General features: G+C 43.4%; 1 protein-coding gene across 2 annotated transcripts in view; it reads right to left on the reverse strand.

Moving 5' to 3' along the window:
* Positions 1-688: 688 nt before the first annotated feature.
* The window catches only part of LOC121009451 (gamma-aminobutyric acid receptor subunit beta-4), a 465957-nt gene continuing 440889 nt past the window's right edge, over positions 689-25756 (reverse strand). The window contains exons 8-10 of one of the 2 annotated variants that reach the window (XM_040442566.1): positions 9437-9589; positions 1660-1916; positions 689-1057 (exon numbers count right to left, since the gene is read on the reverse strand). In XM_040442566.1, coding sequence (XP_040298500.1) covers positions 689-1057; positions 1660-1916; positions 9437-9589 — 779 coding nt within the window. The remainder of the gene's footprint in view (positions 1058-1659; positions 1917-9436; positions 9590-25756) is intronic. The other variant, XM_040442567.1, reaches the window with a different exon arrangement.

Below are 25756 nucleotides of genomic sequence, written 5' to 3' on the forward strand. Positions count from 1 at the left end.
AATGCTCTATCAAATACTGTAAATAGTGAATTAAAATGTGCAATATTCACATCATTTTTTCCTCATAATTCCATTTAACTTCTTATTTTGCCATTCTGTTTCTTTGAGAAATATGTTTGGCTTTTTCCCCAAAATCATTCCTATATATTCATTTAGCCAAAGTGCTCAATAGGAGCAGTTAGGTGCAACTCAAGTTAGCAATTGGAGATGTTTTGCCCTACAGAGTTGTTTTCTGCATGCATGTACAAACCTTTCTGTGCCTTTATAGCCTCACAATATATAGCAAAATTAGTTAAAACTGCATAAGATAGAAAAAAATACTGGTATTCTCATCCTAACCCTGTACTGCCTTCAGATTCCCCTTGTTGGAGATGACACACTTTTTGTTGTTACCTTAATTAGCTAAGTCTCAAGAAAAATTGTTTCTTCATTGTAACATCCAAAATGACCCACTGTACCCAGCCATAATCAATTTCCAGGCACAAGAAAAAATTAGAAATTTGGTGAAAAAAATGTGTGACAAAAAGTGCAATTCTCCTTCCCCCTCTTCGAATGCTTCATCTTCTGTTTCTTTCTCTGGGCCAAACATCAAACTGTGAAGCAAGAGGGGGTGAGAGACTTAGGTGAAGCTTGTGTCCTGTGGAAGGAAGGGTGTGCACAGCTTAGGGTGAAGGGGAATGGAGATGCTTCAGTTGACATAGTACATCCAGTAAACCAAGTTAAAAAATCCAAAAGTGATGGGGAAAATGATTCTGGACCATTTGTCAATGGTACTGACATCTGTAAGGTCTGGAATCTTAAGCTTTAACTTAGAAGAACGTCGCCGAAGGCGGCAGTTGGCACGTCCACGTGTGGCTGTTAGGGGAACATGACGCTCCAAGGGAGTGTGGCCAAAATTGTCCCCTCTTGATGTCAGCTGTTTGCGGAACTGGATCCCTGAGGTGTCATATGACAGGACGGAGTTCCGGGAATAACCAATGCTACTTCCCATCTCAGCTGACATCAACTCACTGCTCATGTCAAGAGTGCTGAGAAGAATGTTTCCATAAGGATCAACCTGGGATAAAGAAACATATTGTTATTATTGGTAAAATAAAAGTTGATGTCTCTTCTATGACTAAACCCCACCGATCCCTTACCATTGCCATTCAGTTTACCACCTCCACCTGTTTACATGCCTGCATATTGACAATCACATGATCAGGTTGGGACCTGCTTATCACAGTGATATCACTACAGATATTGGCCAACCTATTTAGAAGATGTGTTGTTCCATTTCTGGAGAAGGTGGACACTGTGAGACCTTTGCCTGCTTCATAGGTTTTCTTCATTTGAATAAAGCAGTGAGTGGATGGGAACATCACAATGCAGGAAAAAAAGCTGCCATTTTCCCACTGATTATAATGTTTTGCATATTTTAGCAATTTTAAAATGGTAATAATCCTTTGATGAATGTTGATCCATAGACATTTAAATTCTCATTGCATAATGTATTTTCCTCATTCCTGTTTCTGCTCTTTGACTTCAGTATATTCACCCCTTATAGTGACTGCTATACATATAACTGTTGACAATTTTAAACATTCATCATGCCATTGCTCCAACACTGTATGCATACAGTCATAAAACATTTCCTCCTTTATGCTCATAACAAATTACCTGTTCTCTTACTCTTCTTTCCTCATAGCGATGACGTTCATTATTTGATTTGCTTGTTCTCTCATTTAGCTTTTTCTGCTGCTGAGGGCCCCGGCCAAAGAATACATAATTAACGAATGCATATTCCAATAGAGCCAGAAACACAAACACGAAGCATCCCATAAGATATACATCAATAGCCTTAACATATGGAATTTTAGGCAAGGTCTCCCTTAGATGTGTGTTAATTGTTGTCATAGTGAGCACAGTAGTCACTCCTGAAATACAAAAAAAAAAAACACATTTAAGTTCTCTAGGGAACTTCTCTTTTGATTTAAAGGGGTCTTCTGATTTCCATCAAACCCCTTTCATTTAATCTATTGTTTTCCCATCTTTCACTTTGTAGTGTATTATAAGTACGCAATCCAAGCTATCCCCCAATCAGGAATGCCATCCCATGACCCCTTTCCTCTTATACATGCAACTTTCTGTGACCTCACCTTAATTCTCATGCAGCTTGTTCTTCCAGCCTTTCTGTGTCCTTTAGTATGAACACTCATTTAATTAGCATGAGCAGAGAGAAGGCAGGGCCTACAATCCTCTGCATCCAATACAATACATTACAAACTGAAATATGGGCAAATATTAGATTAATTCAAAGTGGGTTGATGGAATCCAGAAACCCCTTTAAGTCAACTTTTCTTCAATAATTCCCTATAAAAAATTTTGCCAGTCTTTGGTCCTTCTAAACCTGACCTAAACCTGTGGATATTTATGAATGTTCTCTATTTTCAACACACAATGGTGTTTTCTGGGCCACTGTAACATCAAACCAATTTTGACTGATCAGTATATGTGAACTGTCAGAAGATCTAGCCAATCAGTCTGGACATTTCACTAGTTAAACCTTTGTATCATTGAAGTTAATGTTCTGTTTAGCAGTCAGAATAGCTAAAGATTTTTTTTTCAAATATGAAAAAATAAATTAAATATAAAAATTCAAATCACCCCCTTTTCCCTATAATAAAAATAAATAGAAAAGTAAAGATCATAGGCATTGCTGCATCCCAAATTGTCCGAACTAGAAAAAAACATAAATGTATTTATCCCATACAGTGAACGCAGTAAGAGAAAAAAAAAAAATCTAAATGGTCGATTTGCCCTTTTTCATTGCTTCTCCTCCCAAAAACAATTGAATAAAAAGTGATCAAAAAGTCATAAACATCCCAACACGGTATCACTGAAAACTACCAATCGCTCTGCAACAAATTAGCCTTTACACAGCTTCGTTGACATTAAAGGGGTTACATGAATCAGAGAAATGATGTTCATAAATGATCACTCACATGAATCATGAGAAAAAGGTAGTGAATAGTGATCTGGATCAATTAAGACTTAACTTTTACTTTTGATACGCTATAAAAAAAATCCCTCAAAATATACTAGAGGTTGAATGTAAAATACAGTTTTCCACAGTCCCACACTCAGGGGGGCTCCTTGGAAACAAAAACAGCTGTGTCTACACTTATACAATCAGTGTCAGACACTAAAGGGTGACGAGAGCTGATATGCACAAGCACCTTAGGTGCACAAAGACGAGGTAGCAGTAATCAGTGTATACTGGCACCCTATGTGCACAATTCAAGCAATAATGCGGAAGACAACATATAACAGTGTATACATAATGCACAGCGGCATAAAGAAAAAACAAAAAAACACACAATGATTAGGTGCAAGAAGATACCGTGCAACTGAAATGCACAGCTGCACCTATGTCATAAGGTGCACGGCGGCACCATTGAAACCCAGTGTCCTACCCTACAGGTGATGGGCTCTTCAGACACCTCCGTTCCGTTGTTTCTTGGTAGGATGGTCCGGTTCGATGGTAGGGAGTCCTCACGATATGGGGGGATCAGAGGAAGATGTTCCTATTTGTCCCTAGACGACCCTCAGGGCCCTACAATAGCCATGTTAATCTAACCACGGGGTGTCCCACTAGTTGGGCCCCCGTCCGGAACCTAACCCTGGAATTGCGTTCCCTATCTTGCCCTGAAAAGATCCCAACATGCACGTTTCTGAGGCAGAAACAATCCTCTCATCAGGGGAATATGAAAAGTGGGCTAAAATATGTTTCGCTTGCCGGAGACGGTGTTCACCACCAAGCATTTGCTGGGAGGAGTACTCGCCAGCAGGTACAAGAACCACTGGGAAAGATGGCTCCCAAGTGGAATAGAATGCACAGGTAGGTGCAAAACAGAAAGGGAAAAGAGAAAGGGACAGATGAAAGACCCCCTCCCTTCGTTGCGGTACACAATTGGGGCCGCAGGCATTGATGTTACCTAGCTTCTCTGCAGGAGCCCGCCAGTCTTTTAAAGCGTCGCGTCGACCTATGCGCGTGACACGCAGTATGATGACGTCAGCGATCGCGAGATGTGAGGGCGGCGCATGCGCAAAGAGATTTGGTAGGAACCAAAGTATAGCGTGCATTGAACGGCGCTTACTGCGCCTGCGCCAGTGGCCAATAGCGAAAGTAGGTCACCGCGCAGGCACGCCACCTCCAGTGCATGTGCTACAACTTGAAGATACACTGCCGGTTTCCCCGGACATCACAGCCCTCATGCTGATGTCAATAGCATGAGGGAAAGTTCCACAGTATATAAAGTATAAGCATAGGGACACTGTCCGCCAAATGCATACTGTGGGAGCATGTTAAACATGAGGAGGAAAAAATATAGGTACATAGATTGTCCATACATACGGGCATTAATATGAAAGCACCATATAGGTGTATACTGATGAGCATCGGGATATACAGTACAGACCAAAAGTTTGGACACACCTTCTCATTCAAAGAGTTTTTTTTATTTTCATGACTATGAAAATTGTAGATTCACACTGAAGGCATCAAAACTATGAATTAACAAGAGCTGGAGGGCCGCAGGTTGAGCATGCCTGCCCTAGAGGTTTGAATGAACAACTCAATTTTGGTTGCTTCCTGTAACACCCATTAAAAGTGCCAGTTGAGATTTGCCCATTCTTTGATATACTTGGAAGCAGTATAACTAACTTGTCCCAATGATGAATTTTTCTCCACATTCCGTTAGAACGGACCCTACCTTTTATGGTGCCCACCATCCCCTTTTTGAGTCTCCTTTATAGCCATGGTTAAGAAATTAAAGCATCAAACCACCACAAATACCATTCTTCACCTATTACATACCCATATCGGGGTCTGCTTAGGTGTAGACTGTATGGACATACAGTACAGACCAAAAGTTTGGACACACCTTGTCATTCAAAGAGTTTTCTTTATTTTCATGACTATGAAGGCATCAAAACTATGAATTAACACATGTGGAATTATATACATAACAAACAAGTGTGAAACAACTGAACATATGTCATATTCTAGGTTCTTCAAAGTAGCCACCTTTTGCTTTGATTACTGCTTTACACACTCTTGGCATTCTCTTGATGAGCTTCAAGAGGTGGTCCCCTGAAATGGTTTTCACTTCACAGGTGTGCCCTGTCAGGTTTAATAAGTGGGATTTCTTGCCTTATAAATGGGGTTGGGACCATCAGTTGCGTTGAGGAGAAGTCAGGTGGATACACAGCTGATAGTCCTACTGAATAGACTGTTATAATTGGTATTATGGCAAGAAAAAAGCAGCTAAGTAAAGAAAAACAAGTGGCCATCATTACTTTAAGAAATGAAGGTCAGTCAGTCAGCCGAAAAATTGGGAAAACTTTGAAAGTAAGGGCTATTTGACCATGAAGGAGAGTGATGGGGTGCTGTGCCAGATGACCTGGCCTCCACAGTCACCGGACCTGAACCCAATTGAGATGGTTTGGGGTGAGCTGGACCGCAGAGTGAAGGCAAAAGTGCCAACAAGTGCTAAGCATCTCTGGGAACTCCTTCAAGACTGTTGGAAAACCATTTCAGGGGACTACCTCTTGAAGCTCATCAAGAGAATGCCAAGAGTGTGCAAAGCAGTAATCAAAGCAAAAGGTGGCTACTTTGAAGAACCTAGAATATGACATATTTTCAGTTGTTTCACACTTGGTGTGTCCAAACTTTTGGTCTGTACTGTATGTCCATACAGTCTACACCTAAGCAGACCTCGATATGGGTATGTAATAGGTGAAGAATGGTATTTGTGGTGGTTTGATGCTTTAATTTCTTAACCATGGCTATAAAAGAGACTCAAAAAGGGGATGGTGGGCACCATAAAAGGTAGGGTCCGTTCTAACGGAATGTGGAGAAAAATTCATCATTGGGACAAGTTATTTATACTGCTTCCAAGTATATCAAAGAATGGGCAAATCTCAACTGGCACTTTTAATGGGTGTTACAGGAAGCAACCAAAATTGAGTTGTTCATTCAAACCTCTAGGGCAGGCATGCTCAACCTGCGGCCCTCCAGCTCTTGTAAAACTGCAACTCCCACGATGCCCTTCTGTAGGATGATAGCTGTAGGCTACCAGGGAATGATGGGAGTTGTAGTTTTGCAACAGCTGGAGGGCCGCAGGTTGAGCATGCCTGCTCTAGGGGATACTGTATTGAGTTGGAATGTCCAGCGTGCTTCCCGCTGTAATAGGAGACGGTCCCAATCGCCACCGCGTATAGGTGGTGGGATTTTGTCGATGCCTATAGCCTTAATGCAGCTTGAATCCCCTCCATGGATATAATTCATATGCCGGGCTACTGGTGTATCGCACTCATTCGCGATATCACCCAGGTGCTCCCCGAGGCATCTACGCAGCTCTCTTTTAGTCTTGCCTATATATTCAAGTCCGCACACGCATGTGATCTTATAGATCACAACCCGTGTGCGCCAATTGATGAAGTCCTTGATAGTAAAGGACATCTGCAGATTTGAACTAAAGAAGGTTTTGCTGCTTTATAGTATCTTGCAGGCCACACAGCCACTGCACCTATAACAGCCATTGATCTTACGGTCCAGTCATGTGGTCCCTTGAGTGGCTGGGGTGTAGTGGCTGTGGACAAGCATATCTTTGAGGCTGTTGCCTCTCCTGAAAGAGATTTGCGGATAACTGAAAATGGTCTCTTTAATTTCGGGGTCCATCAATAAAACGGGCCAATGCTTACGGAGGATGTCCCTGATCTGTCCTGATGCCTCATCAAATGTGCCCATTCTTTGATATACTTGGAAGCAGTATAACTAACTTGTCCCAATGAGGAATTTTTCTCCACATTCCGTTAGAACGGACTCTACCTTTTATGGTGCCCACCATCCCCTTTTTGAGTCTCCTTTATAGCCATGGTTAAGAAATTAAAGCATCAAACCACCACAAATACCATTCTTCACCTATTACATACCCATATCGGGGTCTGCTTAGGTGTAGACTGTATGGACATATATCCCGATGCCCATCAGTATACACCCATATGGTGCTTTCATATTAATGCCCGTATGTATGGACAATCTATGTACCTATATTTCGATTTCCTCATGTTTAACATGCTCCCACAGTATGCATTTGACGGACAGTGTCCCTATGCTTATACTTTATATACTGTGGAACTTTCCCTCATGCTATTGACATCAGCATGAGGGCTGTGATGTCCGGGGAAACCGGCAGTGTATCTTCAAGTTGTAGCACATGCACTGGAGGTGGCGCGCCTGCACGGTGACCTACTTTCGCTATTGACCACTGGCGCAGGCGCAGTAAGTGCCGTTCAATGCACGCTATACTTTAGCTCCTGGCAAATCTCTTTGCCCATGCGCCGCCCTCACATCTCGCGATCGCTGACGTCATCATACTGCGCGTCGCGCGCATAGGTCGACGCGACGCTTTAAAAGACTGGCGGGCTCCTGCAGAGAAGCTAGGTAACATCAATGCCTGCGGCCCCAATTGTGTACCGCAACGAAGGGAGGGTGTCTTTCATCTGTCCCTTTCTCTTTTCCCTTTCTGTTTTGCACCTACCTGTGCATTCTATTCCACTTGGGAGCCATCTTTCCCAGTGGTTCTTGTACCTGCTGGCGAGTACTCCTCCCAGCAAATGCTTGGTGGTGAACACCGTCTCCGGCAAGCGAAACATATTTTAGCCCACTTTTCATATTCCCCTGATAAGAGGATTGTTTCTGCCTCAGAAACGTGCATGTTGGGATCTTTTCAGGGCAAAATAGGGAACGCAATTCCAGGGTTAGGTTCCGGACAGGGGCCCAACTAGTGGGACACCCCGTGGTTAGATTAACAGGGCTATTGTAGGGCCCTGAGGGTCGTCTAGGGACAAATAGGAACATCTTCCTCTGATCCCCCCATATCGTGAGGACTCCCTATCATCGAACCAGACCACCCTACCAAGAAACAACGGAACGGAGGTGTCTGAAGAGCCCATCACCTGTAGGGTAGGACACTGGGTTTCAATGGTGCCGCCGTGCACCTTATGACATAGGTGCAGCTGTGCATTTCCGTTGCACGGTATCTTCTTGCACCTAATCATTATATGTTTTTTGGTTTTTTCTTTATGCCGCTGTGCATTATGTATACACTGTTATATGTTGTCTTCCACATTATTGCTTGAATTGTGCACATAGGGTGCCAGTATACACTGATTACTGCTACCTCGTCTTTGTGCACCTAAGGTGCTTGTGCATATCAGCTCTCGTCACCCTTTAGTGTCTGACACTGATTGTATAAGTGTAGACACAGCTGTTTTTGTTTCCAAGGAGCCCCCCTGAGTGTGGGACTGTGGAAAACTGTATTTTACATTCAACCTCTAGTATATTTTGAGGGATATATTTTATAGCGTATAAAAAGTTAAAGTTAAGTCTTAATTGATCCAGATCACTATTCACTACCTTTTTATCATTAAAGGGGTTATCCAAATTCTAAAAGATCCCCCCCAATGCCCAGGCCCCTTATATACATGTTACTTACCTGCTCCCCGGCACCAGCGTTGCTCCAGATCTCTGCACGGCCGCCGCTGCATCTCCCCATCGTGTGGATCAAAACATCTGGCGACGGGGGCAGCAGCCAATAGCAGGCCACGACGGTGACCAGCCTCAAGGGTGCTTGTCACCTTCGTGGCCTGCTATTGGCTGCTCCCCTCCATCGCCAGATATTTTCATCTGTGCGATGTGGAGATGCAGCAGCAGCAATGCAGAGATCCGGAGCAACGCTGGTGCCGGGGAGCGGTCAGAATACGGCAAGAAAATAAAAAAGGAAGAGAAGAGAAGAGAAGAGAAGAGAGATGGGAAGAGAAGAGAGATGGCAAGAGAAGAAAATAAAAAAAAAATTTTTTGCAAAGTTTTTATTTTTTTAAGTATATAAACTATATAAATGTGGTATTGCTGTAATTGTACTAACCCAGAGAATAAAGGGCATAGGTCAGTTTTACCACATAGGGAATGCTGTAAAAATAAAACTATGGCACAATTTCGTTTTTTTTTTCCAATTCTATTTTTATCTAGCTTTGCACTACATTGTATGCAACTATTGATGATATTAGAAAGTGCAACTTGTCCTAGAAAAAAAGCCCTCATACGTCTGTGTGAGTGGAAAAATCTAAAAGTTTGGGCTTTGGAAGAGTAGGGAGTAAAAAATAAATAAACCACGAAACTGGAAAAAACTCAAACGGTTAAACTAATTCTCCATAGTTATGTTCCAATATTTTCAACTTACAATGGTAGCCCTGGATAAATTCATATTATTGAAATAAAATGTATGCTTGGATATACAGTACGTGTATGGCAGAGGTAGGATTGTAGTCCACCAAACAAGTGTTAGGCAGACAGTCATCCATTGTATATGACCATCTTTACAGTACATACCGAGTGCCACTCTTGCAGCAGAAGCATCATAGTTTATCCAGAATGAAACCCATGACAGAATAGTGATCAAAATAGATGGCATGTAGGTCTGAAGTATAAAATATCCAATGTTTCTCTTAATTCGGAAACTCAGAGATAGACGAGGATAAGAACCTGGGAAAGAAGGGGGAAAAAAAACATTCTTTATGCAGAAAGATTCATTAAAATCTTACAGTGTAGATGTATGCAGGATCACTACGTTATACACATACGGAATTTCTTACATAGCCTGAGAAATGAATAATCTCCATAATTTACCACCGGAATAAAATGAAAATCACAAATTATTTGCACAATAAAATGGTTTAAAACAAAGCTGCCAGCATCCATGATGATTTAGTGCAGTGAAATTAGGGGTGTAGCAAGGGGGAGTAAGGGGGGCATGTGCCCCTGGCACAGAGGGTTGAGGCCTTGAGGTGGCACCTACTGTAGGCGCATGTCCTCCCCCTGCGCAAAGGAAGAGCCCTGTGCAGCTGGAGAAAACTCTGCAGTAAACATATACAGTGTGAGAAGGTAGCGGGGATACTACCGTGGCTGTACTAGACTCATGACTGCACCCATCCAATCAGCTGTTCTGAACTTCAGAACAGCTGATTGCTTACTAACTAGGGCTGTTGGCTGATGACAGCTCTAGCAAGTGATCCACGGTAAGAGCAGTGAGACTATGGAACTCTCTGCCTGAGGAGGTGGTGATGGTGAGTACAATAAAGGAATTCAAGAGGGGCCTGGATGTGTTTCTAGAGCGTAATAATATTACAGGCTATAGCTACTAGAGAGGGGTCGTTGATCCAGGGAGTTATTCTGATTGGAGTTGGGAAGAAATTTTTTATTCCCCTAAAGTGGAGAAAATTGGCTTCTACCTCACAGGGTTTTTTGCCTTCCTCTGGATCAACTTGCAGGATGACAGGCCGAACTGGATGGACAAATGTCTTTTTTCGGCCTTATGTACTATGTTACTATGTTACTATGTTACCAGGGCTGTCCATGACGTCAGAAGCAGAGACCTGAGATGGCTGGCAAGAATGGAGCGTGGAGCCGCCTTCTTCAGTGAGTGACTCTATATCTAATTTGCAGTCTTCTCTGGTGCCTCTACCTCTCCCCTGCTGCTGGCTTCCGCCACAACAAACAAAAGCCACACAGCTTACCATACACTTTTTGGGCAATTCTTTTGCAATGTTAGTATGTGTCTTGTGAAAAAAGTTTTTTTTTTATGTTGCTGCATAATGTTGTCAGCTGTACCTGTGCCATTCATGTGCCATATACTGTACTTACAACACATTGTAGGAAGCACTTCCCACCCATGACATAAATGTAAGGCGTGGAAAGATGACTAATCCCCTATTCACATTTCTTCTTCATTTTCTTCTTATGCATTGTACATATTAGACATTCAGCTCATACTTCTTTTTTTGATTTTTTTTTTACTACATTCACGTACATGTCAGGAAGGGATCCTGACTCATATGGTGAACATATGGCCCCAAAATATGCAACTGTATACCATACATCACCCATTGACTTGCATTGTTAAAAAAAAAAGTACTAAACCATCACTTTTTAAAATACCTGTGTGGCATCCATGATGCTCATTATACCCTATGGCCTCTCTGTGTGGTCGTACCCTTACTGGCTAAATTGTTCAACTGTGTTGTGAATGGATGTTTGTTGATGCAGTAATAAATACGGGCCACACACCAGACCATCCTAAACAAATGCAGACAATACACCAGACCCTCTAAATACAAGACCAGACACCAGACCCCCTAGATACAGACCACACAGTGAGGTTTGATGGATAATATGGAAGGCCTTTGTGGGTAGTATGCATCCTACAAGTTCTTGATTGGATCTTATGTGTACAAGATGGTAATTACCTGAGGGCCTATTTTGTTTAGGAACTCAAGCTGTGGAGAATTACTTTTCAATGTGCCTGTCTCTCTTGACGTGGTTTCTTGGCTGCAAATGGGGAAGATTTTAATGAAAGAAGGTACAGCAGTATTCATTTAATGGCTTTTACTTCCTCCAACTATGGGAATTTTCTCCAGTAGCCATTTGAAGAGGACCCATTACCTCTCCTGACATATCTGTCTTAGGCTACTTGCACACTAGGGTTAAATCTTCCATCTGGCAGAGGAACAGCCTTCTGGTTCTCCAGCCCTTTCTTGCTCTGATGGATACAATGAACTCTGGCAGGCTGTACAACTGCCAGTACAGCCTGACAGAAGATTTAACCCTAGAGTGCAACTAGACTTAGTAACTACTTGCATTGCCCATATAATGACACTTTTACAGAATCTATTACTATAAGGGTCCATACATCCGGCCGGCACCCCCCATAGAACTGCCTATTCTTGTCCGCAATTGCGGACAATAATAGGACATGTTCTATTTTTTTGCACAGCCGCTTCCCGGAAGTTTGAGGCCGAAGCCCGGAAGTTAGGGGCCGCGCTTTGTTCTGTCCCATTGAGAATGAATGGGTCCGCAACCGTTCCTGATATTGCAGAACGGATGCGGACCCATTTGGGGACGTCTGAATGGAGCCTTATGTTGTGCCATTTCTTTACTATTCCTACTATAAGTTTATAAGGATGTTACACAATACAGATGTATATGCAAGTATTTTATATCTAAAATAAAATATAAAATATGTTAATGTCCATTTTTAATGATCAATGAACATGTTACTTGACTTAGAACAATTAGAAGGTCAAACTCTGACAGATCATGAACTAAGGCAGACTTCAGATGTCGCTACAGATGCCCGCCAATGTTTTAACAGAGCAACAATTTTCTGAGAACAGGAACTGAATACCCCTTCAGCGTCTTGATAACATGGCGAGTCTACGTTTGACTTTTCTACGTTTTTTACTCTTATGACCCAGGAACATTGCAAGACAAATTTTCAGATACACAAAGGTGCTTTGTTACTAGCACAAGAACTAAAAGCGCTGAATCTGATGTCAGTGACAGTTTAAGAGATGGAAGAAGACTCTCAATAGACTGTTTTTAAATGGGAAAAAAAGTATGCCAGTTATGGCTGGAATAGAGTAAGTAAAAAAAAAGTGTTATATTGCATACCATGCAGAATGTTTTCAAATGCAAATCCTGAACAAAAACTAACATTTTTGGCAACGGAGGAAGGTTTTACACTGGAAAAAATTTAATGAGAAAATTTCTGAACATGAAAATTCAAGCTATACAATGTTTGTATTCATGGAAAACCTTTGAGGCCTCATTGGGTGAGGGTGACAAGACCAGATAGTTCAGCAAGAAAACCACTGGAGGGAAGTTTTTTGTGTAACTGTTGATTGTTAACATACTTGCCCAGAGGTTCATGGAAATTCTTGATTTTGCAGACATTAAAAGTGGAACATTTCTGAATATGATTGAACTTGTTTCTCACTATAACGTCTCTTTGTGTGAACAGGTACAACACCATAGGACAGGACAGGTGAGCTATTTCTCACCTGAGATTCAAAATGTTTGGTCATCGTTGCTAGTAAGGTAAGGGAACAAATCCTTAATAATGTCATAGAAGCAAATTATTTTTTGTGATGTTTGGCTGTACACCATATACTAGCCATTTGGAACAAATGTCTGAAGTCATTAGACACCTTAAAATGACAGCATGTGGCCTTGAAATTGTTGAACGCTGAAACTTTTTTTTACAGGGAGTCCTTGTCTTTACTAAAATAATCCTATAGAAAAGAATGACTAAGATATTAAAAATTGCAAAGGGCAATCATATGCAAATGGAGCAAATATGGCTGGAAAATACAGTATAAAGGGTTTCAAGCACGCTTTCATCATGAAGTAATAGTAATAGACCCTAAGGTCTACTTGTTTTTGGCTGGTGGACATGTATCCCATTAGTGTTACCAAAAGTCTGTCACTCTGTACGCTTTTTTATGACATGCTCAATAATGGGGGGGGGGGGGGGGGGTTGGAAGAAAGGGGTAGGACTTCATGGGAAAGGATTGGCCTAAGATATGGCATTTAGCACAAAAATTGCACTACAATTCTGACATAAAATCTGTCTCAGAGCAGAGTAAGCCGACCAATAGTTGGTATAGAGTCAGAAAGTGTCTATTGCTCTACCAGATTTATCATCCAGCCTCAGTCACTGTGATGAATCTGATGCAATTCTAGACAGCCCGTCTAAGTTTATGCCATCTTTAGGATTTGTAAATAAAGGCCATGGATATCCAAGATAAAAATAACTTGCGGGACAAGGTAACAGGGGCCAGAGTGGCGCAATGGAGCGGCCCCCAGAAATAATAGTAAGTGCAAGGACATCCCCATGTATGCCCTAAATGTCCTACTACTTACTTAATCGAGTCTGGACTCATGAAAGGTTCTCTTTAAGACAGTCAGTCTATTTTATCCATTTTCTTATCATTGACTTTCCTTACTCCTTCTTTTCCCTTCCCAGTTTAAATTTACTCCCAAGTTAGGTAGTGCTGTTTTTATTCTGTTTCTATTTTTTTTTTTTTTTTAAAAACTGAAAATAAGAAGGGGTTCTTATGAGGATATCCTGTGTTGACACTTAATTGATCTGTACCATTTCTAAATTCATTATTGAAGCACTGCAACATATGATGTGCATGCTGTTATACAGTGGGTGTAGAACAACTGTTTCACTGAAAATGTTTGGCTTGGGGTTACTTCTTAGTGTGCCATCTAACTGGCCACCCTGATTTTCACACTATAACCCTGTATGAAAGGGACAGGCAAAATCATAGTCAGTGCACAAGCTGAGATATGTGCAGGCACAGTACTATCAATCCGGTAAACAGTCCAAAGGCCAGGCACAGGGTCAATATCCTGTGTCAGTAAGATTAGGATGACCCTTTGAGAGCCATCTGTCTATGCCCAACTGGCAGAGAGGACTGCAGGCAACAGCAGGACCTCATGGGAGTGGCTAAACATTAATCTGGTGGCTGTGCATGCTGGGAATTGACAGAGAGATGCTGGCAGTCACAGACCACCAGAGAAACAAAGCAGGAGGACAAGTGAGCGATCTGGCAGCCATGCCAGCCAGGATCAGGGAAATGTTGGTAGGCATGGACCACCGGTATTACAGTATCTCCCACCTTATGCCTCCTCCTCCTTGGTCCAAACTAGAGATGAGCTAATTTCTTGAAATCTGTTCCATGTCTGATTCAGCAAATTTTTATAAAAATTTGATTAGTGTCCGAATTGATTTTACACAAATCATACATGCTCCAATTGCCTTGAAAATTGGTATATGACACTCTGAGTCCTCCTAGGACTTAAATTTGCCTATATTTTCATTATGTCTTTTTCAAATTTTATTTCTCATTTTTGCTCTTTCTCCCCTCCTTCATAAGCTTATGAATGCAATGACAGCAATAGCAAATAATGTCAATGTGACACTGACATACTCGTATATAACTAAGAGTAAATGCATGGTTGGCGGTGTTAACAAACAGTATGTTTAAACATGATTTTTCATATTAGAAAGCTTCCGAAAATTGTCCCTTTTTGGCGGCTGATGGTGTTTAACCTCTTCCCGACTGCCCATTGACTATAAACGTCCTCGGCGGTTGGGTTTATCTCTGATCGGATGTTTTGGAACGTCCTTTCAGAGATCGCAGCTGCAGGCTAATCATGCAGCTGATGAGCGGGTGGTCCGCTGTACAGTGACAGCAGGGCACCCCAGAGAGAAGGCAGGGACATACAGGAGTGTGAGCCACTCTTCCATACGTTAGCCTGATGTGTGTATTTTTGGCGGGTAGCCACATAAAAGTGCAAAAATACACAAAAATATTTTCAAACAAAAAGGAAAAGGAGCAAAGACAACATCTTCTCATGTGGTTGTCTTTCCTCCCTTTCCATCTTGTTTGAGAATATTTTTGTATATTTTTGTACTTTTATGAAATTTTGTAGATTTTATTTTTTATATGTATGTATGTATGTATTCACACTACGGCATCACTCACATTTTGTTAATTGTGTATTCAAGCCATGAAGGGTTAATGTGTATTTGGTGCTATGCAGCCTTGGTATTATGCAGGAAGATAACAGGTATTACAGTCTATGGTACAGGCAATCAAGAGTCCCCTAAAGGGCAAAAAATTACAGTTAAAAAACAACCCAAAAAAATTAAATGTAAAAAGCACTAAAATATAACAATTTTAATTACCCCCCTTTAAAAAAATAATCTAAACTATTAGAGTTTTAAAAATATTTTCTGTGCTATGAATGCCAATGGGAAAAATGGTCAATATGCAGTTTTTTTTGTAACCTTGCTACCCCCAAAAAATTGAATAAAGTGATCAAAAAATCATATTTACCCCAATAAGTCACCAATAAAAACTACAGCTCACCCTGCAAAAGACAAGTCTTCACAGAGTTTTGCAGACAGAAATATAAAAAGTTATGAGTATCAGAATATAGCAATGCAATAAAATTTTTATTTTAAAGCATTTTTTTAAAATAGCAAAACATAATAAAAACTGTATAACTTTGCTATCGCCCTAATTGTGTTGATCCACATTATAAGGTTGCAGTACACTGCGTAAAAACAAAACCCAAAAAGCCTTGGTAGAATTGCAATTTTTTCTAATTTCCAGTTTTCAAATACAAGCTAAAGTAAAATAAATGGTGTCATAATAATGTCCCGCACAAACAAACATTTATCTATATTGAACTTCATTTGCCAAGTGGAGACCCAAACAGTAAGTTTGTCCAAGTCAAAAACTAAAAATATTATGGCTCTTGGAGGGTGAGGAAGAAAAAATAAAAGCAAAAAAACAAACAAAACGGTTGTGTCCTCAAAGGATCAAATTGCTAGCCGAGCAAGATAATCTCAGAGCTCCAGTGCTACAGCAGTGATGAACCAAGATTTCACCAGCTAAAACATAGCCACCCTTGGTGTTTTACCTTCTATCACTGGCATTAACATATGGATGATGACCAGAGGCAAGAGATCCATTAAGAAATAGGAGAAATTGGAGTTGTTTTTTTTTCCAGCGAGACTGGGACAAAGATGGTGCTGACTCACCTTCGTCTTCCCGCTTTGCAGGATCCAGATCTGTATGCCTGCCCACACCTGGATGCCGGTTCCCTGCCAGTGGCTGAAATCCCTCCACCTCGGTTCAGTCCAGTGTGAGTACCTCAAATCTTAAGTGAATGACTTAGAAAACCGTTCCAGCCAAAACAATGTGAGATTACGGGAATGCCTAAGAAGATCTCTGCAAAAGACTTCCACTGTTCTGCTTTCATCGTCCAAATCTCATGACCTTATTATAGGCAGAGCTCATAGAGTACCTAGAATGAAACATTGTCCTGACTCAGCGCCCCGAGATGTCTTGGCATGTGTCCACTTTTTTCACATAAAAGAAGCTTTAATGGTGAGCGCAAGCAAACAAGGGATACTGTTTTATCCTTATGATGGTGTAAAACGTTATGCTGACCTCTCAGCCATAACTGTACAACAACGGAGGCTATTAATAGAGAGGTCCTGCTGCTGGGTTGTTGCCCTCCTACGGCCTCCTCCACGTCTCTTGATGTACTGGCCTGTCTCCTGGTAGCGCCTCCATGCTCTGGACACTACGCTGACAGACACAGCAAACCTTCTTGCCACAACTCGCATTGATGTGCCATCCTGGATAAGCTGCACTACCTGAGCCACTTGTGTGGGTTGTAGACTACGTCTCATGCTACCACTAGAGCGAAAGCACCGCCAGCATTCAAAAGTGCCCAAAACATCAGCCAGAAAGCATAGGAACTGAGAAGTGGTCTGTAGTCACCACCTGCAGAACCACTCCTTTATTGGGGGTGTCTTGTTAATTGCCTATAATTGCCACCTGTTGTCTATCCCATTTGCACAACAGCATGTGAAATTGATTGTCACTCAGTGTTGCTTCCTAAGTGGACAGTTTGATTTCACAGAAGTGTGATTGACTTGGAGTTACATTGTGTTGTTTAAGTGTTCCCTTTATTTTTTTGAGCAGTGTATAAAGGGTTTCAAGCACGCTTTCATCATGAAGTAATAGTAATAGACCCTAAGGTCTACTTGTTTTTGGCTGGTGGACATGTATCCCATTAGTGTTACCAAAAGTCTGTCACTCTGTACGCTTTTTTATGACATGCTCAATAATGGGGGGGGGGGGGGGGGGGGGCTTGGAAGAAAGGGGTAGGACTTCATGGGAAAGGATTGGCCTAAGATATGGCATTTAGCACAAAAATTGCACTACAATTCTGACATAAAATCTGTCTCAGAGCAGAGTAAGCCGACCAATAGTTGGTATAGAGTCAGAAAGTGTCTATTGCTCTACCAGATTTATCATCCAGCCTCAGTCACTGTGATGAATCTGATGCAATTCTAGACAGCCCGTCTAAGTTTATGCCATCTTTAGGATTTGTAAATAAAGGCCATGGATATCCAAGATAAAAATAACTTGCGGGACAAGGTAACAGGGGCCAGAGTGGCGCAATGGAGCGGCCCCCAGAAATAATAGTAAGTGCAAGGACATCCCCATGTATGCCCTAAATGTCCTACTACTTACTTAATCGAGTCTGGACTCATGAAAGGTTCTCTTTAAGACAGTCAGTCTATTTTATCCATTTTCTTATCATTGACTTTCCTTACTCCTTCTTTTCCCTTCCCAGTTTAAATTTACTCCCAAGTTAGGTAGTGCTGTTTTTATTCTGTTTCTATTTTTTTTTTTTTTTTTAAAACTGAAAATAAGAAGGGGTTCTTATGAGGATATCCTGTGTTGACACTTAATTGATCTGTACCATTTCTAAATTCATTATTGAAGCACTGCAACATATGATGTGCATGCTGTTATACAGTGGGTGTAGAACAACTGTTTCACTGAAAATGTTTGGCTTGGGGTTACTTCTTAGTGTGCCATCTAACTGGCCACCCTGATTTTCACACTATAACCCTGTATGAAAGGGACAGGCAAAATCATAGTCAGTGCACAAGCTGAGATATGTGCAGGCACAGTACTATCAATCCGGTAAACAGTCCAAAGGCCAGGGCAGCGGGCACAGGGTCAATATCCTGTGTCAGTAAGATTAGGATGACCCTTTGAGAGCCATCTGTCTATGCCCAACTGGCAGAGAGGACTGCAGGCAACAGCAGGACCTCATGGGAGTGGCTAAACAGAACCAAGAAGCTTTAATGGTGAGCGCAAGCAAACAAGGGATACTGTTTTATCCTTATGATGGTGTAAAACGTTATGCTGACCTCTCAGCCATAACTGTACAACAACGGAGGCTATTAATAGAGATAAGCGAATTTCAAAAAAATTTGATTCGGCTGGTTCGCCGAACCTTCAATTTTTTTTTGCTTAAATCCAAATTTATTTGCGGCGAATCGCGTTAAAAAAATGTCTATTTCCGGGCTGCAGAGAGCCTTTATATGGATGTTGAACACTGTGCCTTGCAGTAACACGCATAGGGAGTGTGCTGGGTTAGTGAAATAATACTGTCAGTGAGGATGACAGGCGTCGCTATTAGAATCACTGCACACTTCACTTATTTGGGCAGTCACGGGGCCAAAACTGACCAAATAACTCAAGTATTAACTCAGTCTTACAGGTCCATGTTAGCGTAAAGAATGCTACAGAGTGGCAAAATGAGTGTGTAGTTTGCAGCAGTATGAGAAGGCCACAGTGACACAATGAAAGAGTCTGGAGTTGGCGACAGCGTCAGGAGGCTACAGAGTGGCACAATGACAGGGTCTGTATAAAAGACTGAGGGCACAGATTGTTGAGAAATATGAAGATGGAAAGTTATCTGTAGAGCTGTACGATGGTAACCTGCAGATTAATGAAGCCCTCAAAAGCAAGTTGGGTTTGTCGGTTCCAAAATCTAAATTAGATTGTGGGGCGGGTGATCAGTTTAAGGACTTTTAAGCAGCAGCAGCATGATGATAAAAATGAGTGGGAAGGTGACATAGTTTGGAGATAGCAGCATGAGGAGGCCACATAGTGGCATGGTGACATAGGGTTGAGATGGCAGCAACAGCAGCAGCATGATACCACAGAGTGGCACAGTGACATAGCATGGAGATGGCAGCAACAGCAGCAGCATGATACCACAGAGTGGCAAGGTGACATAGTGTGGAGATAACAGCAGCAGCATGATACCACAGAGTGGCAAGGTGACATAGTGTGTGTATGGCAGCAGCAGCAACATGATACCACAGAGTGGCAAGGTGACCTAGTGTGGAGATGGCAGCAAAAGCAGCAGCATGATACCACAGAGTGGGGCAAGGTGACAGTGTGGAGATTGCAGCAACAGCAGCAGGATGATACCACAGAGTGGCAAGGTGACATTGTGTGGAGATGGCAGCAACAGCAGCAGCATGATTCCACAGAGTGGCAAGGTGACATAGTGTGGAGAAGGCAGCAACAGCATGATACCACAGAGTGGCATGGTGACATGGTGTGGAGATGGAGGATCTAATCTGCTGCATCAGACATCGGTGGGTGGAAATACTTGTCGATCCACGCCTGATTCATCTTGACAAAAGTAAGTCTCTCCACATTTTGGGTGGACAGGCGAGTTCTTCTTGGGGTAACTATGGCCCCCGCTGCACTAAACACCCGCTCTGATGCCACACTACTGGCCGGGCAGGACAGCTTTTCCAGGGCAAACTCTGCCAGTTGCGGCCACAAATCCAGTTTGGCTGCCCAGTAGTCCAGCGGATCTTCAATGTGAGGTGGCAGGGTGCTGTCCAAGTATGCCACCACCTGCTGGTTCAGGTCCTGCTCCTGGTCTACCTGCTGCTGCTAGTGAGTAGTTTCTTCACTATGTGGGTGAAGAAAGCTGCTCATCATGGACTCTAGACTCAGGCTGCTGCTGATGGAGCTGCTACTGTTCCTGCCACTGCACAACTCCCCAGCAGCCATTGCAGTGGAATGTGAGCTCAGAGAGGAACCCTCAAGACCAATTGGCTACATATTGCCTGTGCTCCAATGTCCTCCTCCCCCTCCTCCTCCTCTTCCAGTTCAGCCCCACAGGGCTCACTTGGCCGTGAGATCTAGGCGCCACGTCTCCAGTCCCCTGACAAGCCATATTCACCAGCATCTGTTCCAGGACATGAAGCAGTGGAATGACGGCGTTCATCCCGTAGTCCTGGCGACTGACAAATAACAAAGTCTCCTCAAAGAGCCTGAACAAATGGCAGGTGTCACGCATGAGCAGCCACTGGCTGACATCGAAGTTACAAAGGGGAGTACTTCTATCCGCTTGGATCATCAAGAAATCGTTGATGGCCTTTCTCTGTTCGTACAGTCAGTCCAATATATGGAGGGTGGAATTCCAACGGGTGGAAACGTCACATATCAGCTTATGTTGGGGGATGCCATTCTGTCGCTGCAGCTCAAGGAGGGTGTGCTTTGCGGTTTATGAGTGCGCTAAAGTGCATGCAAAGTTTCCTGGCCATTTTTAGAATGTCTTGCAGATGGGTGGAAGACTTCAGGAACCGCTTGACAACCAGATTGAACACGTGTGCCATGCAGGGCGCATGGCTCAGCCTTCCTTGATGCAGCGCCGACAACATGTTCTTCCCTTTGTCGGTCACCATGGTTCCAATTTTCAGTTGTCGCGGAGAAAGCCAGCAGTCGATTTCTTATGAAGGACACAGAGCAGTTCCTCCCCTGTGTGACTACGTTTGCCCAGGCAAACCAGGTGCAGAACTGTGTGACACTGCCGTGCCCTGCACATGTGGAATGCTGAAGAGGCACTGTGACTTGTCCCTGCAGTGGAGACTGAGGACATGGTGGAGGATGAGGAGGCAGCGGTTGACATTGTCGCAGGACAAATGGTGTGACAACGTGGAGGCGGAAGCGGCGTCACCTGGCCAAGTTGCTGGTGTAGCTGTGCACGACATTCCCCCAGTGGGCCATAAAAGACATGTAGTGTCCCTGACTGTAGTTACAGCTCCACTCGTTGGCGCTACCATGCACTTTGGCAGACACAGAAAGGCTCAAGGACTGGCCCACCTTCTGTTCTATATACGTGTGCAGGGCTGGTACTGCCTTTTGTGAAAAGAAATGACGGCTTGGGACTCTCCGCCTCGGCTCAGCACAGGACATCAGTTCTATGTAAGGTGCAGAGTCCACCACTTGGAAAGGGAGGGACTGCATCGCCAGCACCTTGGCCAGGAGCACGTTCAGCTTCTGCGCCGTTGGATGCGTGCATGCATACTGCTGTCTCTTGGCAATCGCTTCAGTGATTGATTGCTGGCGGAATGATTGACGAGGAGTAGAAGGAGGAGGAGCAGGAGCTTCAGGACCAGCAGACGATGAGACAGACAGACAGCTCCCTTCTGCTGAGCCGGTGGAGCATTGACTGCCTGCAATGGGGTGCATGCCACTAGGTGATGCAGTGGTGGCTGCGGCAGGCTGGACCACCAGATCAGAGCCACGATTGTCCCAGGCCACTTTATGGTGTCGCTGCATATGTTTTCACAGGGCAGCGGTGCCAACATTAGCCCCCTAGCCACGCCTCACCTTCTGCCCACAGATTCGACATATGGCCATTTTCACCTCCTCCGGAGTCCTGACAAAAATCTGCCACACCACCGAGTAGCTGATTTTCCCCCCAACACTCCACACTGACTGACTGCTAGTGCCGCTGCTTGCGTGAACCCGTGCACCACTCCTTTCCGGGCAGCTAGGAACTGTTTGGCTGCGGACCTCCCACTGACTCCCAGCCATGCTACCACGTTGCTGGCTCAGCCGCTGCCTCGTGGCCAAGCTGCCACCTTCTTCTCCTGATGATGATGATGAAGCATATTCTTCACCCGGCTCCCAAGTGCGAGCAGCTTCATCAACAGGGATACCGGTATACAAGGAAAATTCCCGTTAGGCCGGTAGCCTTGACTGCCGGCGTAGCGACTGCCACAAACTGCAGGACGGCGGCAGCCTTCTCTCACCTCCCGGCAGCACCCTTACTACTGTGTCACAACTTGCACGCTTCTCATTTACAAGATTCAAATCCAGGACAACGATACAGATGCCTTGCCAGTGCTTGAAGCAGGAGAGGGAGAGAAGTGTCTGCTGGGATTCATACCCACAACCTTTTGTATCAGAGGCAAAGCACTTACCCACACAGCTATAAAGCTGCATAGCCAGTGACTGAAAAATATGAGACTTCTACTGTAGACTCTGTTATAGCTGTTTAAGCCAGTAGACATCTATATACATGACAGCTGCCCCAACACCCAGCACTGCTATATCTCTACAGGGTGGGCCATTTATATGGATACACCTTAATAAAATGGGAATGGTTGGTGATATTAACTTCCTGTTTATGGCACATTAGTATATGTGAGGGGGGAAACTTTTCAAGATGGGTGGTGACCATGGCGGCCATTTTGAAGTTGGCCATTTTGAATCCAACTTTGTTTTTTCAATAGGAAGAGGGTCATGTGACACATCAAACTTATTGGGAATTTCACACGAAAAACAATGGTGTGCTTGATTTTAGCGTAACTTTATTCTTTCATGAGTTATTTACAAGTTTCTCTTTGTTTACAGCCATTGACATGTCGCCGAGGTTAACACGTGAGGAGCGGATAGAAATTGTGTTAATGTCTGGTGAACGCAGTAACCGGGTCATTGCAGCAGATTTCAATGCAAGACACCCTACGAGACCACCCATCTCCCATGCTACAGTTAGCAAACTGCTTGCTAAGTTTCGTGAAACTGGTTCAGTGTTGGATTTGCCAAAATGTGGACGCATGAAATTTGTCTCTAATGAAGAAACATCAGTGGGTGTCCTAGCTTCATTCAGCAAGTGCCCACAGCGTAGCACTCGCCGCATGTCACTGGAGAGTGGCATTATTCGAACATCCCTTCGGCGGATATTAGCTACTCACAAATGGCACCCTTACAAACTCCAGCTACTGCAGCATCTCAACGAGGATGACCTAGATCGGCGCACTGAATTTGCAGAATGGGCAAAACAAAAATTGGAACAGGACCCTCAGTTTACGCAGAAGATTTTGTTCAGTGATGAGGCAAACTTTTATGTGAATGGTGAAGTTAACAAATAAAACCACCGCTGTTGGTCTGACACTAACCCACATTGGAACTGTTGGAACAAATTAATTGATGGTATGGTGTGGTATATGGGGTACAAAGATAGTGGGGCCATTCTTCATCTATGGAAACCTCAAGGCCACTGGATATGCGAAATTGCTACATGATGATGTGTTTCCCTCTTTATGCACTGAAGCTGGCACGTTCCCTGAGTTTTTCCAGCAAGATGGTGCACCACCACATTATGGGTGTCAGGTCCGAGCATTCCTAGATTCCTAGACAGTTTCCTGGAAAGTGGATTGGTCGTCGTGGGCCAGTTGAATGGCCCCCAAGGTCTCCCGATCTGACCCCCTTAGACTTTTATCTTTGGGGTCATCTGAAGGCAATTGTCTATGCTGTCAAGATACGAGATGTGCAGCACCTGAAACTATGGATACTGGAAGCCTGTGCTAGCATTTCTCCTGCGGTGTTGCTATCAGTGTGTGAAGAGTGGGAGAAGAGGGTTGCATTGACAATCCAACACAATGGGCAGCACATTGAACACATTTTATAAGTGGTCAGAAACTTGTAAATAACTCATGAAAGAATAAAGTTACGCTAAAACCAAGCACACCATTGTTTTTCTTGTGAAATTCCCAATACGTTTGATGTGTCACATGACCCTCTTCCTATTGAAAAAACAAAAGTTGGATTCAAAATGGCCGACTTCAAAATGGCCACCATGGTCACCACCCATCTTGAAAAGTTTCTCCCCTCACATATACTAATGTGCCACAAACAGGAAGTTAATATCACCAACCATTCCCATTTTATTAAGGTGTATCCATATAAATGGCCCACCCTGTATATGACAGCTGCCCCAGCACACTCAGCTCTGCTATATCTCTATATGACAGCTGCCCCAGCACATTCAGCACTGCTATATCTCTATATATGATAGCTTCCCCAGCACACCCAGCAATGCTACATCTAATACACATGACAGCTGCCTCAGTACACTCAGCTCTACTATATCTCTATATATGACAGCTGCCCCAGCACACCCAGCTCTGCTACATCTATACACATGACAGCTGCTCCTGCACACTCAGCACTGCTATATCTATATATCTCTAAGTATTACTATACAGTAGAGATATAGCAGAGCTGACCTGGGGCAGCTGTCATGTGTATAGATGTAGCAGAGCTGGGTGTGCTGAGGCAGCTATCATATATAGAGATATAGCAGAGCTGGGTGTCCTGGGGCAGCTATCATATGTATAGATGTAGTAGAGCTGGGTGTGCTGGGGCAGCTGTTATGTGTATAGATGTAGCAGAGCTAGGTGTGCTAGGGCAGCTATAATGATATAGCATAGCTGAGTGCGCTGGGGCAGCTGTCATGTGTATGGATGTACACTAGATATCAAAGCTATAAACGAGTCTACAGTAAAAGTCTCATTTTTTCAATCAATGGCTATGCAGCTCTTATAGCTGTGTGGTTAAGCGCCTTGCCTCTGATACAGAAGGTCATGGGTTTGAGTCCCAGCAGAAACTTTTCTGAAATACAGGCTAAATTAGAATACACAAGCACTGACTCCATATATGGACATACAGTGCGGGGCACAGACTGATAATCTAGCTGTGTCCTAAATTTTGATGAAGGGGAGGTCGAGTTCCAGACACATTATGTCATACCTCGGGAGGTTTATCTGGCTCTCATTGCAGCACAATTTCCACTTTATCTGTTCTCATATCAGCGGGCAACGCAACACCGCAGCAGACGCTTTGTCCAGACTCAATTTCAAACTCTTTTTTCAGGTATTTCCGAGGGCAGATCGGGTACCGTCAGCAACTCCCCATCATGATCAGTTAACAATGATATACATCTTGCTACAGCCAGGTCCTTGATGACGCAAGCACTGTCCAGGAATACTCTCAGAACATACAAGACTGCATGGGCCTTATTTAACAGCTTTAAAGTTTCACACCCACCAGCAGGAGAAGGACCCATTACTTACCTATTAGCCTTTGCTGCTTTTTGCCACTCTAACCTTAAGTTGGCACCCAGCACCATTAAGTTGTACCTCGCCGGGATGCAACATCATTGGTACATGCAACACCCAGATAAACCATCATTATTTTCTGCCCATCCTATTAGAACTTTGTTAAGAGGAATTCAGAGGGCTTCTGCAGTGACTCGACCGGCACGGCAGCCAGTATCAGGAGAATTATTCCAGTTCTTGTCGGATTCTTTGCTTAAGTACCCTTTTGG

Source organism: Bufo bufo, chromosome 8, assembly GCF_905171765.1.
Source record: "Bufo bufo chromosome 8, aBufBuf1.1, whole genome shotgun sequence".
Taxonomy (NCBI): domain Eukaryota; kingdom Metazoa; phylum Chordata; class Amphibia; order Anura; family Bufonidae; genus Bufo; species Bufo bufo.